This window comes from Vulpes lagopus, chromosome 14 (genome assembly GCF_018345385.1).
Source record: "Vulpes lagopus strain Blue_001 chromosome 14, ASM1834538v1, whole genome shotgun sequence".
Taxonomy (NCBI): domain Eukaryota; kingdom Metazoa; phylum Chordata; class Mammalia; order Carnivora; family Canidae; genus Vulpes; species Vulpes lagopus.
Genome location: NC_054837.1, coordinates 23145769 through 23159584, shown reverse-complemented (window position 1 = coordinate 23159584; position 13816 = coordinate 23145769). Strand labels below are relative to the sequence as shown.

Below are 13816 nucleotides of genomic sequence, written 5' to 3'. Positions count from 1 at the left end.
CTCTCTCTCTCTCTCTCTGCCCCTACTGCTCTTGCACACATGTGCTCTCTCCCTTTCTCTCTCTCTCAAATAAATAATCTTTTTTAAAAACCTTAAAAACCATGGGGTGTCAGGAAAGCAACCATGCTGGGAGGAAAGATGGGCAGCTAGGTGAAAGAAGAATGGTGGAGCATTGGTAATTATTTGAACAGAGTCCTGGGGACGTGAGGTTCTTCACACTGCTCACTTCAGTGTTTGTGTGTTTGAAGTTGTTTATAATTAAAAAGTTTACAAGAAGAAAGCAAAACAAACCAGAAATCAAGAGATAGAATTTAATAAGAAAGTCTGAGCCTCTTGAGGGCAGTACATGGAAGAAGCCAACCAGTGAAAGTAAAAGCAATGCAGCTCTTTTTAAGTGTTGAATTTTTAAAAGTTGGACTTTTTCATTCCCTTCAGTTACTTTCAGGGCCTACTATGTGTCATACACTACTCTAGGCAGTACAGCAGAGAACAGAACATAGAACTCACCTCTCAGAGCTTACTTTCTATGCAGGAAGCACCTAGTTAAGTAGAGTATGCTCCAGATGGTAGAAAGTGCTATGAAGAAAACATAAACCCCCAGAGGTGAAGTGGCCAGGGAAGACTTCACAGAAAGGGTAACCTTGAGGCAAAGACCTGAAAGAGCAAAGAAAGAAGCTGTGCAGGTTTTTGGCAAAGGCCTAGAGGTGGAGCGCACCTGCTCTGCTTAAGAAACAGCAGCAAAGTCAGAGTGCCTAGGATATAATAGGCGGAATAATGCTCCTTCCCCCAGATATCCTAATCCTCAGAACCTATGACTATGGACCTTTGCAGATACGAGGAAGTTCAGGATCTTGAGATGTGATGGGTCTCTTGCATGATCCAGGTGGGCTCAGTGTCATTACAGAGCTCTTTACGAGAGGGAGGTACTGGAGGTCAAAGATAAGGTGCTGTATTGCTGACTTTGAACATGGAGGAAGGGGCCGCAAAGCCGAGGAATATAAGGTGGCCTCTAGAAGCTGGAAAAGAGGAAGAAACAGATTTTTTCCCCCAAAGCCTCTAGAAGGAGTGCAGCCCTGCCACCTCTACTTTGATTTTAGATTTTTGGTCTCTGGAACCATTAGAGAATAAATGTGTATTGTTTTTAGCCACTAAGTTTCTGGTAATTTGTTAGAACATCAGTAGGAAGCCAATACTGGCAAGGGTATAATGAGCAGATGAGGACAAAAGGAAAAAGAAATAGTTAAAATGTGAAAAGGCACTTAAGTCCATTAAAAAATCTTGAACTTCCCTTCTGAAAGAGGTGGGAAACCATTCAAGTGTTTTGAGCAGAGAAGTGACAAGGTCTGACTTCCCTTTTGAGAGGGATCATTTTGGCTGTCATGTGGGGACTGGACCAGAGGGGGACAAGGATGCAGCTGGGAGACCAGGAGAAAGCTACTGAACTAACCCAAATGAGAGGAGATGGTGGCTTGGAGTGCATTGACCTAGAGGTGGGTGGAGTCGGGACTGCTGATGGACTGGGTGTAGGCAGAGAAAGACATAATACCTATGTTGGTCCACATGGAGCAGTGATTCGGGAGTATTGGGCCTGAACGACTGGGTGGACGGGATAGTTGTTACTGACAAGAGAGAGAAGGTGAGATGAGAAAGTTTTGGGGGAAGATCCGTAGTGGGATGTGAGGCTAGAGATGAATTTGGGAGCTGGGAGCATATCATCAGTATGTATGTATTTTTAAAGATTTATTTCTGAGGTAAGGGAGATGGAGGAATAGAGGGAGAGAGAATTTCAAGTAGACTCCTCTCTGAGCATGCAGAGCTTGACATAGGGCTTAACCTCATGACCTGAGCTGAAATCAAGAGCAGAGAACTGGACACTTAACTAGCTGAGTTACACAGATGCCCCACATCATTGGTATTTAAAGCCAGGCAACTGGACAAGGTCATTAGGGAAGGGAATATATATGGAGGGGTTTTAGGGATTGGGCCCCATCACATCACAGTGGTTAGAGGCCAAGATGAGTTAGAGAAGATGCATTCCCTGTGATGTGGGAAGAAACCCAAAAACCTAGTCCCCTGGAACCAAGGGATAACCTTTTCAAGGAGGATAAAGGGATCAGAGGTGCTGAGTGTCACTGTTTGTCAAAAAGGACTGAGAAATGACCGTTGGGGTTAGCAACTTGAAGGTCACTGGTAATGTTGACCAGAATCCATGGCACAGTCGGGGGGGGGGCGAAAGTGAGTGGGTTCAAGAGTGAATGGGGAGAGAGGCAATAAGGAAATTGAGATAATCGGTGTATGTGGAACTGTCTGTACATGGTATGTTCTTTCCAAATAGACTTGATTTGTGAACATGTGACTAGAACAATGATGTGTTTCCCCCTGTTGTGGGCCTCATTGGTAACCCTAATCCAGGCAGAGTTAATAAAGCTAGTTTTTGAGCCAAAGGCTGTTTTTTTCTTCTTCTTCTTCTTCTTTTTTTTTTAATGCTGCAATTCACAGTGGTGCTATAAAGCAAAATGCTGGAGACACTTTTATTAGCAAATTCTCGCAGCTGAGGCTCACTCAGTGGGGCTTTTACTGGGCAGGGCCATTCTAGTCCTTGTGTATTGAAGAAAGACCATTAGGCCTTTGGAAAATTCAGGCTTGTAAACTTGCTAGATTTAATAAAATGTAAGAAATCAAAACTGTTAGCTTTCCTTTTGGTGAGAATCTTTAAAATTGTGTAAGTTTGTATAGGTCTTACTTGTTTTTTTCCCCCCCAGGATTAAAAGACATTCTTAGAGCCTGTCATTTTTGTGCTCCTTTAAAAGAAGGGTAGAGAAAAGGCACCCTCCCTTTACAGTTTGCCAAAGAAATTGTTGGCACCTTTCTGTGTTTAATACCTAATTGTAGGTACAGTCCTGATCCCTTTTTGGAAGTAATTCTCACCTCTAGCTTTTATAAATCCCTCAAAGAGATTATTGTTTGTTATCCAGGGTTTAAACTTTATCCTGAATATTCCTTTCCACAGAATAAACCTGTGATCTAGGGGTTAGCAGTGGGAATGATGCACTGAGACATCAACTTTTTGTCCTCCATTTTTCATCCCATAACCCTGTTATACAAACTTCAGATCGTGATGTGTAAGGTGACTTAGCATTTTCTTTGCAACTGATAGAAAAATCTATCTTCCACTTCCAGTGTTTTCAAGATCTGATATATTTGTGACTTCTTGAAAGGCTTCCGGAAAAGTTCCTCTGTTTTAAAGTAGCTGAGAACTGTATGGTACAGTAGATATCATGAAAACTCCTCCAGAATGTTTCATTTAATTGGGGTCTTCTAGTTTGTAATCACTGAGCATTTGGGTTTTCCTAAAATGCTGCTGCTGATGGAGAGGCTCCATCTAATAAGCAGCCTTGTAGCTAATTTTTGGACTCTAGAATTAAAGAAGTTGCCCTGTACTTGGGGTGAGGCTTGGGATCCAACTGACTGTAAGGGCAGAGACCTGAACTTTTCCCTGTACCTTCTCCACTGTGGGAGAAGGAGGGGTGTCATGTGCAAGGTGTCTGTCTGGCAGGTAGATCTTAACCAGTTCACCTGAAGGCTGTGTTGGTGTCCTCTCAAGTTTCTTTTGCAGAGCACTGAGGCTTTTGAGACCATCCTCATAAGAAGAGGTCAGGAGCCAAACACATCTGGAGAATGCAGCTCTCCTGTCCTTATGAGAGCTCTACAGCATGAATCAGGCCAGGAAAGCTCTCAGGAGTTCTTCAGCAAATAACTCTGCTTGGTTTTGGTTAAGCCAGCGTTCCCCAAACTCCTTTGACCGTGGAACCCTGTAAGGTTACTAACTTACTAACTCCTTGAGGAGCTGCTGTTCCACTGGGCATGCTTTGGGAAGTGCTGGTCTGTGTAATAATGCCTACCAAGTTATATGACTTCTAGGCTACCTTGAGTCTTTTATCCAGTTATTTCAGAGTTTTGATGAAATTTTACATTTCATAATTTTTACCAACAAAGGTTCATGGTATCCAAAGATCAGAGTAAGCTGCCCTGTGTTTAACTAGCACTTTCTGCCTTTGAGGACCCCTTAGGGTCTCCATCTGTTAGCCTTTATCTCTTGCTTTATGTAATCCTGAATCCCAGAGGCCTGATAGGGAGGCTCTCTGCTTTGGAACTATTTGAGTTGTGGCCTGGCCCCATCACAGTTGATGTTGATGTTGTGATTGCCTAGTTCTCAGAATCACTCTGGCACAGACAGATGGACAGATACCACTCATCTCTGGGGCAGGCTCACCTGTGGCTGGAACACGCCAAAAATAAAGCCGTGGTGCTCGGTCTAGTCAGAACTGGAGCCCTGGTGTTCTGAGCCATTCTCTTATTCTTTACCGCCTGTCCACTTGTGATCAGATGAGGGTTTGTTTCCCTGATGCCCTCATGGCTAAGATGGAGAAGTGTGGGATGACAGTGTGGTTAAGTGGATTTGTAACTGATGCTGTGGCCAGGCCCAGGGTGGGCTGCTTGATGGATCCATGTCAGCCGGGGGAGTGGAAGGTGGTGGAGGGGTGAGCTCTAGTGGTTTGCCATGGGCTCTGTCCTCAGCCTCATCCTGGGTAACTTTTTTTTTTTTTAAATAATTAAGACACAAAGGCCCGCAGACTATCAGTTGACTTATGTATGGGAGAAGTAGCTAAAGCAACAGATGACAGAGTTGGGGTTCCCAGATGTTCTAAAGTGCTGGGCGTGAGTGCAATGAGCTGAGGTTTATTTACTTATTTTAAATATTTTATTTATTCATGAGAAACATACACACACAGAGAAAGAGAGAGGCAGAGATACAAGCAGAGGGAGAAGCAGGCTCCATGCAGGGAGCCTGATGTGGGACTTGATCCCAGAGCCCCAGATTCACAAACTGAACTCAAGACAGATGCTCAACCACTGAGCCACCCAGGCATCCCTGAGCTGGGGTTTAAAATGGGATGTAAAATTAGATTTAAAAAATGAATACAGTGGAAGTACGAACAGGGGACTTTATTTAATTGAAGTTTGTGTTTTAAAAAACTCTGATGGGTTCTGGAATTGAGCCCTATATCAGGCTCCCTGCTCAGCAGAGAGCCTACTTCTCCCGCTCCCTCTGCTGTTGCCCCTGCTTGTGCTCACTCTCTCAAATAAATAAATAAAATTTTAAAACAACAAAACTCTGAAGAATAAGGGCACCTGGGTGGCTCAGCATTTTTTTGACTCAGGTCATGAACTTATGGTCCTGAAATCAAGCCCTGTGTCAGACTCCATGCTGAGCCTGGAGCCTGCCTAAGATTCTCTCTTTGCCCCTCCCCTCTTCTTTGCCCTGCTCCCCTTCTCCCCCTCTCTTAAAACAAAACCACTATGAAAAACGATGGACACCAAATTCAGTTTACCCTTACAGCAGTGGAGAAGGTGCAGACAGATGCACAGGAGTTCAAGCTTATTAGTAATATCTTATTAAATGGGTGACAATGGGGCAGCCCGGGTGGCTCAGCAGTTTAGCATCGGCTTCCGCCTGGGGCGTGATCCTGGAGACATAGGATCGAGTCCCACATCGGGCTCCCTGCATGGAGTCTGCTTCTCCCTCTAGCTGTGTCTTTGTCTCTGTTTCTCTCTCTCTCTGTCTCTCATGAATAAATAAATAAAATCTTTTTAAAAAATGGGTGACAAGTCCATGTGCGTTTGTAATATTTTTCGTTTGCCTTAAATGTTTAATAAACAGACTCCAGAAGCTTTGGTGGACTGTTAGTTTAGTAGCCATGTTGGAATATTTACAATGATTGAAGCAGCAAATTACTGTCTGATAAAATTTTTCTCTTCATGGCACTTGACAGCTCCCATTTGGGGTGTTTTGTCCTGAGTACCGCATTTGAAGAGGGACACCATATGTGCACAAATACATGGGTGCATTCAGAGACAAGGGGTGCAGGAACTAGTCTAGTCCTATGACAGTTGAGGGAAATGGGTGATATTTAGGCCAATGAAATGACTATGGGAGGAATTATGATGGTGTCTTTGGCCCCTTGAGAAGCTGTCAGTTGGAAGAAGGCATAGAGATTTTTCAGAAAGCAAAATTAGGGCCATGAGAGGAAGCACATTCTAACTAACAGCCAAACTGTTTTGCAGTGGATCAGACTGATTTGGAAGTTTAGCTCTCTGTAGAAGCCTCTCACCACCCAGGGCTGCTAGGAGGAGCCCTCCTCGTATGACGGGGAGTTGCTCCTGGTTGATCTCCAAAACCTCTTATTTCTTCAGTTTCTAAACCATTTAAGACTTCAGCCAGTGTGACACCTTTAGCATTATAGGATGGCACTTTGGTTTAGAAAAGTGATTAAAGCCTTGCACTTCCTTATGCTACCTGATATGACTTCTTATATTGTGGCTTCCATGCAAAGTGTCAGTGCCTACAGGGAAGATGACTTTGTGATTACTTGTTGCACTAGAGCTTGCATGCCCACATATACAGCAAAAATGTAGTTAAGGCAGCCAGAATTTTCATGTGCCATTAGAATGTTCTGTGAGTCAGTATTGCTTTGACATACTTTTGGTTAAATAAAGTATTGAGATAATAATTGCTCTTAGTATAATTTGCTTGAAATGGGAAATCAGAAATTTAGACATCGAATCTGAATTCTTGGATTCTGAGTTTTACTTCATAAATGCTAGCCTCTTTCTGCTGCCATGGGGCAAGTAGAAACTCATCATAGATTTAATAAAAGTCATTTTAAAAATACAAGGCGGCTGATGACTTCCTCGAAGTAACAATTGGAGCAGCATATATATATATATTTTTAAGATTTATTTATTTCAGAGAGAGACCAAGCACTTGGAAATGAGTCGGGGGGAGCAGAGAGAATACAAGGCGCCTCTCCACTGAGTGGGGAGCCTGATGCTGGGCTCAGTCTCACAGCCCTCAGATCAGGACCTGAGCTGAAATCCAGGGTTGGCTGCCTAAACAACTGAGCCACCCAAGTGCCCCTGGAGTAGGGTAATTTTATAATGAATTTGTGCTTCCAGTAGTGTTGTCCGTAGTGATCTGTAGTAGTGTGTGGCATATGTGTAAAGAATTACATTTGCAGAGTACTTTTCTTGAGCTCTTTGAGATAGATACACAACAGCTCTGTTGGTGGTGGCGTATGATGATTCACTTTTTAAGAATGAGAAAACAACGTCCCCTAAGTCCCAGAATTTGGTATTGTAAGGGACGTTTCAGGATGTCTGATTCCTCCCCACTGCTGAAGAGGGAAGAGGTACAGAGAAGCTTATGGCTTTGTCATAATACCTCAGCTAACTAGTGAAAGACCAGACATTAGAATCTGAGGTTTTGGGTTGTTTTTTTCACAAGTGTAACTGGCTTTATTTCTTACTTTGTGTCTTCTTTCTAAGCACTTGTCCATTTCATCTAGTTTATCTAATTTGTTGGCATATAATTGTTCGTAGTGGTCCTATATAATTCTTTTAGTGATGGCCCCTCTCCTTCTTGATTTTAGTAATTTGAGTCTTTTCCCTTCACCCTGCCTCCCTCTTTAGTCGGTCTAGCTGAAGGTTTGCCAATTTTGGTCATCTTTTCAAATAACCAGCTTTTATTTGTTTCGTTTTTCTCTTTTTATTTCACTTACTTCTGTTGTAGTTTTTTCTTTTTCTTTCTGTTTGCTTTGGTCTAGTTTTTCTAGTTTAAGTTGGAAGGCTAGATTATGATTTTGGATTTTTTTTTAAATTATAGGAGTTTATAGCTATATACTTCCCTCTAAGCACTGCTTTCACTGGGCCTCCTAGATTTTGTATGTTCCATTTTCATTTTCACTCATTGCAGAGTATTTTCTAGTCTTCCTTAACTTCTTTGACCCATTGGTGGTTTAGCATGCTAACGTGTTCTTTGATTTCCACACATTTGTAAATTTCTCTAATTTCCTTCTGTTATCAGTTTCTGATTTCACTCATTGTGGTCAGAGAATATACTTTGTATGATTTTTTTGGTTCTTTTGAACTTACTTAGGTTTCTTCCTTCAGTTTTATCACTTTTTGCTTTTTGTATTAGGGGCTCTGTTTTTAGGTATATATGTCTACAGTTATTAGGTCTTTGTGATGGATTGGCCCTCATTATAAAAATATCCTTTGTCTCTGGTAACCATTTTTTTCTTAAAATTTAAGTGGTATTAGTATATATACTCCAGCTCTTTTTCAGTTATTTCCATGGTATATCTTTTTCCATCCTTTTTATTCTTATTTGTGCATGTAAATCTAAAGTTGTGTGTCTTGTGGGGCATATGAATGGCACAGTCAGCTGAGCATCTGATTCTTGGTTTTGGCTGGGGTTATGATCTTGGGGTCATGAGATTGAGCTCCCTGTCGGGCTCTAGGCTCAGCATGGAGTCTGCTTAAGACTCTCTCTGCCCCTTGCCTTGGCTCTTTCACTCTCTCTCAAATAAAGTAAATGAACCTTTAAAAAATTTAAAAACAAAGTATGTATGTCTCAGGGCATCTGACTGGTTCAGTCAGCATGCAACTCTTGATCTCAAGGTCATGAGTTTGAGCCCCATTTTGGGTGTAGAGTGTACTTAAAAAAAAAAAGTATATCTCTTGTAGACTGGTTATCATTAGGTCATGTTTATTTATACTGCCAATCTGTCTTTTGATTGGAGTGCTTAGTCCATTTACATTTAATATAATTACTGATAAGGAAGCATTTATATCTGCCATTTTGGTATTTTCTATATGTCTTATGTCTTTTTTGTTCTTCATTATTGCCTACTTTTGTGTTTAATTTTTTTTTTTTTAATTTATGATAGTCACACAGAGAGAGAGAGAGAGGCAGAGACACAGGCAGAGGGAGAAGCAGGCTCCATGCTCTGGGAGCCCGATGTGGGACTCGATCCCGGGTCTCCAGGATCGCGCCCTGGGCCAAAGGCAGGCGCCAAAACGCTGCGCCACCCAGGGATCCCCCTCCTTTTGTGTTTAAATAGACCTCTTTCTAGCTACTTTAATTCCTTTGTTTCTTTTAGTACACCTTTTAAAGTTCTTAATAACTGCCCAGAGATTACTACTGACATCTTAAAACAATCTATATTAATGCCAAATTAATAGTATACCAAAACTGCTACAATATAACTTGCCTTTCCCATCTTTGTACTATTCTTTCATACAAATTATGTCTTTATTGTTATAAGCCTATCAATACAATTTTATACTTAAGCAGTTGTCTTTCAATTAGAATAAAAATATTGCAAGCAAAAATATATTTATACTGTCATTTATATTTACCCTTATAATGACCTTTACTAATTTATTTCATTTCTTTATGTGGATTGAGTTACTGTTAGAGTCCTTGTATTTCAGGCCAAAGGACTCCCTTTAGTATTTATTGTAGGACAAGTCTACTAGTGATGAATTATCTTAATTTTGTTTATCTTGGAGTAACTTAATTTCTCTTATTTTTGAAAGATAGTTGTGCTAGATATAGAGTTACTGGTTGGCAATCTCTTCCTTTAGTAATTTGAATATGCCGGCCTACTGCTTTCTGACCTCCCGGTTTCTTATGAGAAGTACACACAATGAGTCTTTTTCTCTTGCTGTTTTCATGATTCTGTCTTTGGTTTTCAACAGTTTATGATGTGTCTAGATGTGAATTTCTTTGAGTTCGTCCTTTATGGAATTTGATGAACTGCTTTAGTGATAGATTAGTGTTTTTCATCCTATCTGGGAAGTTTCCAGCCATTATTTCTTTAGATATTCCTTCTACCCCTTCCTCTCTTTCTTTTATGGGACTCCCATAATACCTATGTTGGTCCAAATGGATGTATTCCATAGGTATCTGAGGCTCTGTTATTTTGCTCATTTTGGGGAGGGACTTTCTGTCATTGTTATTAGACTGGATAATCTTAATTAATTTTATTTTATTTACTTTTTTTTAATTTTTTTTAATTTTTTATTTATTTATGATAGTCACAGAGAGAGAGAGAGAGAGAGGCAGAGACACAGGCGGAGGGAGAAGCAGGCTCCATGCACCGGGAGCCCGATGTGGGATTCGATCCCAGGTCTCCAGGATCGCGCCCTGGGCCAAAGGCAGGCGCCAAACCGCTGCGCCACCCAGGGATCCCTATTTTATTTACTTTTTAAAGGTTTATTTATTTATTCATGAGAGAGACAGAGACAGAGACATAGGTAGAGGGAGAAACAGGCTCTTCTCAGGGAGCCTGATGTGGGACTCAATCCTGGATCCTGGAATCATGCCTTGAGCTGAAGGCAGATGCTCAATCACTGAGCCACCCAGGCATCCCAATCTTAATTAATTTTAAGTTTGCTGATTCTTCTAGCTCAAATCTGAATTTTTTGTTTATTGCTATACTTTTCAACTTTAAAACTTCTATTTAAAATTTTTTTCTATCAATATCTTGTACTTAGTGAAACATTGTGCTCATAACTTTATTTTCCTAAACATACTTTCCTTTGATATTCCGGACCTACTTATAATAGGTCCAAAGTCTGGACTTCTTCAGGAATGATTTCTGTTGGCCACTTTTTCTTCCTGTATATGATTCATATTTTGCTGTTCCCTTGCATGTTTCAACATTTTTTTTTTTTGTTAAAAAATGGACTTTTAAAATAATGAGCAACTCTGGAAATCAGATTCTCTGCCTTTGGGAGGGTTAGGTGGTTGTTATTTTTGTTGCCTCTGTTTGTTTTGTAGTGATTTTTCTGGACTGATTCTCTGGTTTGTAATTTTTGTATGTGTGACCACTGAAATCTCTGTTCATTTAGCTTAATGGTTAGCTAGTGATTGGACAGAGATTTCCTTAAATATGTTGAAGCAATAAATCTCTCAGTTTTTACTAAGCTGCTGTCTGTATGTTGGGGTGTTTTCAATGCCAACAGCTCACAACCGTTTTAGCCTTCACTTTGTGCTTGTGTAAAGCTTCAGGATTAGCCAGAATGAGAGATCAGGCCTTCTTAGGTCTTGGCACACACATAGTCCTACACATGTGCATGGCATTATTGAGTCCCAGAAATATATTGGGGCCTTTCAAAAGCTCCTTATGGACATCTCATTCCCCAGGTTTTCATTTTAAGCTTTTGGTCAGCTCTTCTTAGCTCCAGTTGGTAATGTTACCTCAGGCAGCCACAATGTTAAACAGTTCTCCTTTATTGTTTCTGACAAACTCACTGAAGATAAGACAGAGGAAGCTTTGAGTCAGGTCAAATAAAGACAAGCCCCTAGGATAGAGCTTTCTAGAAAGCTGTCAAGTCAAATGGTGACTGTTCTCTGGAGATGGCACATGTGGGAACCTGTAAAGCCATCTTGCCCTTCTGGTGACTGTTAGGCTACTGCTTTTTACAGGTACCATAGTTGTGAGGCTGTAGGTGTTTAAGGCTACCTTGGAGCCACCTATTGTGCTGGAAGCAGAGGAAGATGGGATTAGTGCACATTAAAACAACATGAAGGTGGTTGTTCTTACCAAGATTCGGCCGTTTTTCTTGAATAAATATTCTTCGGAATGTTGAAGGCCTTAAGTTAATTGCCAGAGTTCTGAAAAAGTGGATTTTTGACAATTTTTGGTATTATTCTTATTGCTTGTTTGTAGGAGCAGATTTTTGGAGATCTTTACTCTGCCACCCTGAAAGTTAACTACCTATCAGTACTTCATCAAATGAGGAACCCTGGTGTAATGAGAGTCTGCTATACACATGCTACATGCTCTTTCACCTACTTTGTCTCATGTTCCCTTTCCTTATTTGTATTCAATGTCTTGAGGTGGCCCCAAGGGAGTGTTAAGGAGCACAGGTTACTATAAGTCAGTGGTTACGACTTTCACTTTATTAGAAATGAGTCTTAACCTTTAGATGGGCAGCAAGTGTTGAGCACTTAATCCCATATTACCAGAATGTGCTACAGACCCAGGATCATGTTGATCTGGTGGATCATTTTCTTCTCTTGCCAAGAGAGTCCATCTTTTGCACTCTAGCCAACTTTGTTCATTGTCCTATGAGGAAGTAAATCCATCTTCCCTCTAAGTTAGGCTTGGAGGACAAAATATTAATAGTGGAAATGGCCATTTCTTCTACATACTTTTGGGATTTGAAATTCTGTCCAGACACAACATTAATATCTCTATATCAGATCTTATAGTCCTGGTGAACAGCTTGAGTTTTCTGTTAGACTGTAAGTGTATAGATTTTTTAAATTTTAAGTTTTTGTACATAATATAAATTTGAATTATATGACCAGAAGTGTTGAGTTATGGATATTTATTTTATTACAGCCTTTTATTTCAGAGGCCATCAGTCGTCAGTTGTTTAAGAGGAGAGTCAAGTGCCTATTGGTAAAAAGTAAAGACATTGTAGTCTGAAAAGCTAAGTATGATTGTATAGCTATGTTGCAGTTTGCATTTTTTGCCTTTTATGTATTTGTGTATTTTTATTACATGTTATATAATAGTTTAACCAAGTCATCTAAAATGTGGTATGAAATGGTAGAACAACAGTTTTGAAATCTTGAAAAATAAAACTGGAAACATTTGCTTGTATTTTTTTTCACCTCAGAGTGTTTTGTTAATGAGATATTTTATACTGCCATAAACTCAGGGCAATAATAAAGGTGTTGATTGATTTTTGGATGACAAGGGGCTTCTCTAATTGCAGAATTTAACATTTGTGTCACTTCTGTTTTAGGTGAGCAAGACGTGGAAGGTGATTGCAGAAGATGAAGTGCTCTGGTACCGGCTGTGCCAGCAGGAAGGGCACCTTCCCGAGAGCAGCATCTCTGATTATTCTTGCTGGAAGCTCATCTTTCAAGAGTGCCGAGCCAAGGAACACATGTTAAGAACCAACTGGAAGGTAGGCCATGGCCAATATCATTACCTGTAGAAGAATAGCCTACAAGGACACAGGAATCCAGGCCCTGGATTAAATCTGGAGTCCCTCCAATTACAGCCTGAGGTTAACTGCCAAAAGCAAAGAGAGGAGTGTGGTGAGAGTCCTGTTGGCTGCTGGTGATTTGTTGCCCGTTTTGTTCACCATTAGAGTATCTGCCCCTGTTTTCAACCACAATTTGGGAGCATCCTGCTCTCTAGGAGAGGAGGGGTGAGATTGGAGTGCCAGTAACCTCCTCTCTGATAGTTGAGGTCTTTGGAGTAGTGCTCAGCACAGCCTCCTTTCATTTTGGCCAACACTGATGGACCAAGAAATCAAAAACACCAACTGAATACAAAAGAGGAGCTGAAAATGCTATTTCCAGTAACTGTAAGAGGGAGATTTTAAATGTCTCTGACTACTGTCTTCTCTCCCCTCACATAACCCACTGGCTTGCTTCCATAGCATTTATCACTTCAAAATCTCTACAGAAATATTAGATCACAGCTAAGAATTCACACAGTGGAGTGTTTCTATAGGAAATAACTGTCAAGAACAGCATTACATAAAGCTGTTTTGAGGCATGGCAAGAAAATGGTGCAGTGATTCTTCTTCCTACCTGATAACTGGATAGTCCCCTGTATGGAAAGGGTAGAACCATACATACTCTCTCCACTCCAGTAAAGGTCAATCCTAATAGACTTTGAGAGCAACAAGCTTTTGCTCATTACTAATGGTAATGTATTGCCTATGTGCATGTCCATCCCCTGTCACCTCATAACCTGATTGGTGATAGATACTCTAGATCTGGGCAAACTCACACAGTCTCTAGCAAAGTTAGTAAGAGCAGAGTTTCTTGAATTCATGGTTTCTCAACCCCAGCACCAGTGATATTTGGGACCAGATAATTCTTTGGTGGGGACTGTTCTGTGTGTGGCAGGAGGTTGAGTAGCTTCCCTCACCTCTACCT

At 40.9% G+C, this 13816-nt stretch overlaps 1 protein-coding gene across 1 annotated transcript in view; it reads left to right on the top strand.

Annotated features, from left to right (window-relative positions):
• FBXW8 (F-box and WD repeat domain containing 8) overlaps nucleotides 1-13816 on the top strand; it is a 120811-nt gene that overhangs the window by 22210 nt on the left and 84785 nt on the right. Inside the window, exon 3 of the mRNA XM_041728897.1 lies at nucleotides 12667-12831. Coding sequence (XP_041584831.1) covers nucleotides 12667-12831 — 165 coding nt within the window. The remainder of the gene's footprint in view (nucleotides 1-12666; nucleotides 12832-13816) is intronic.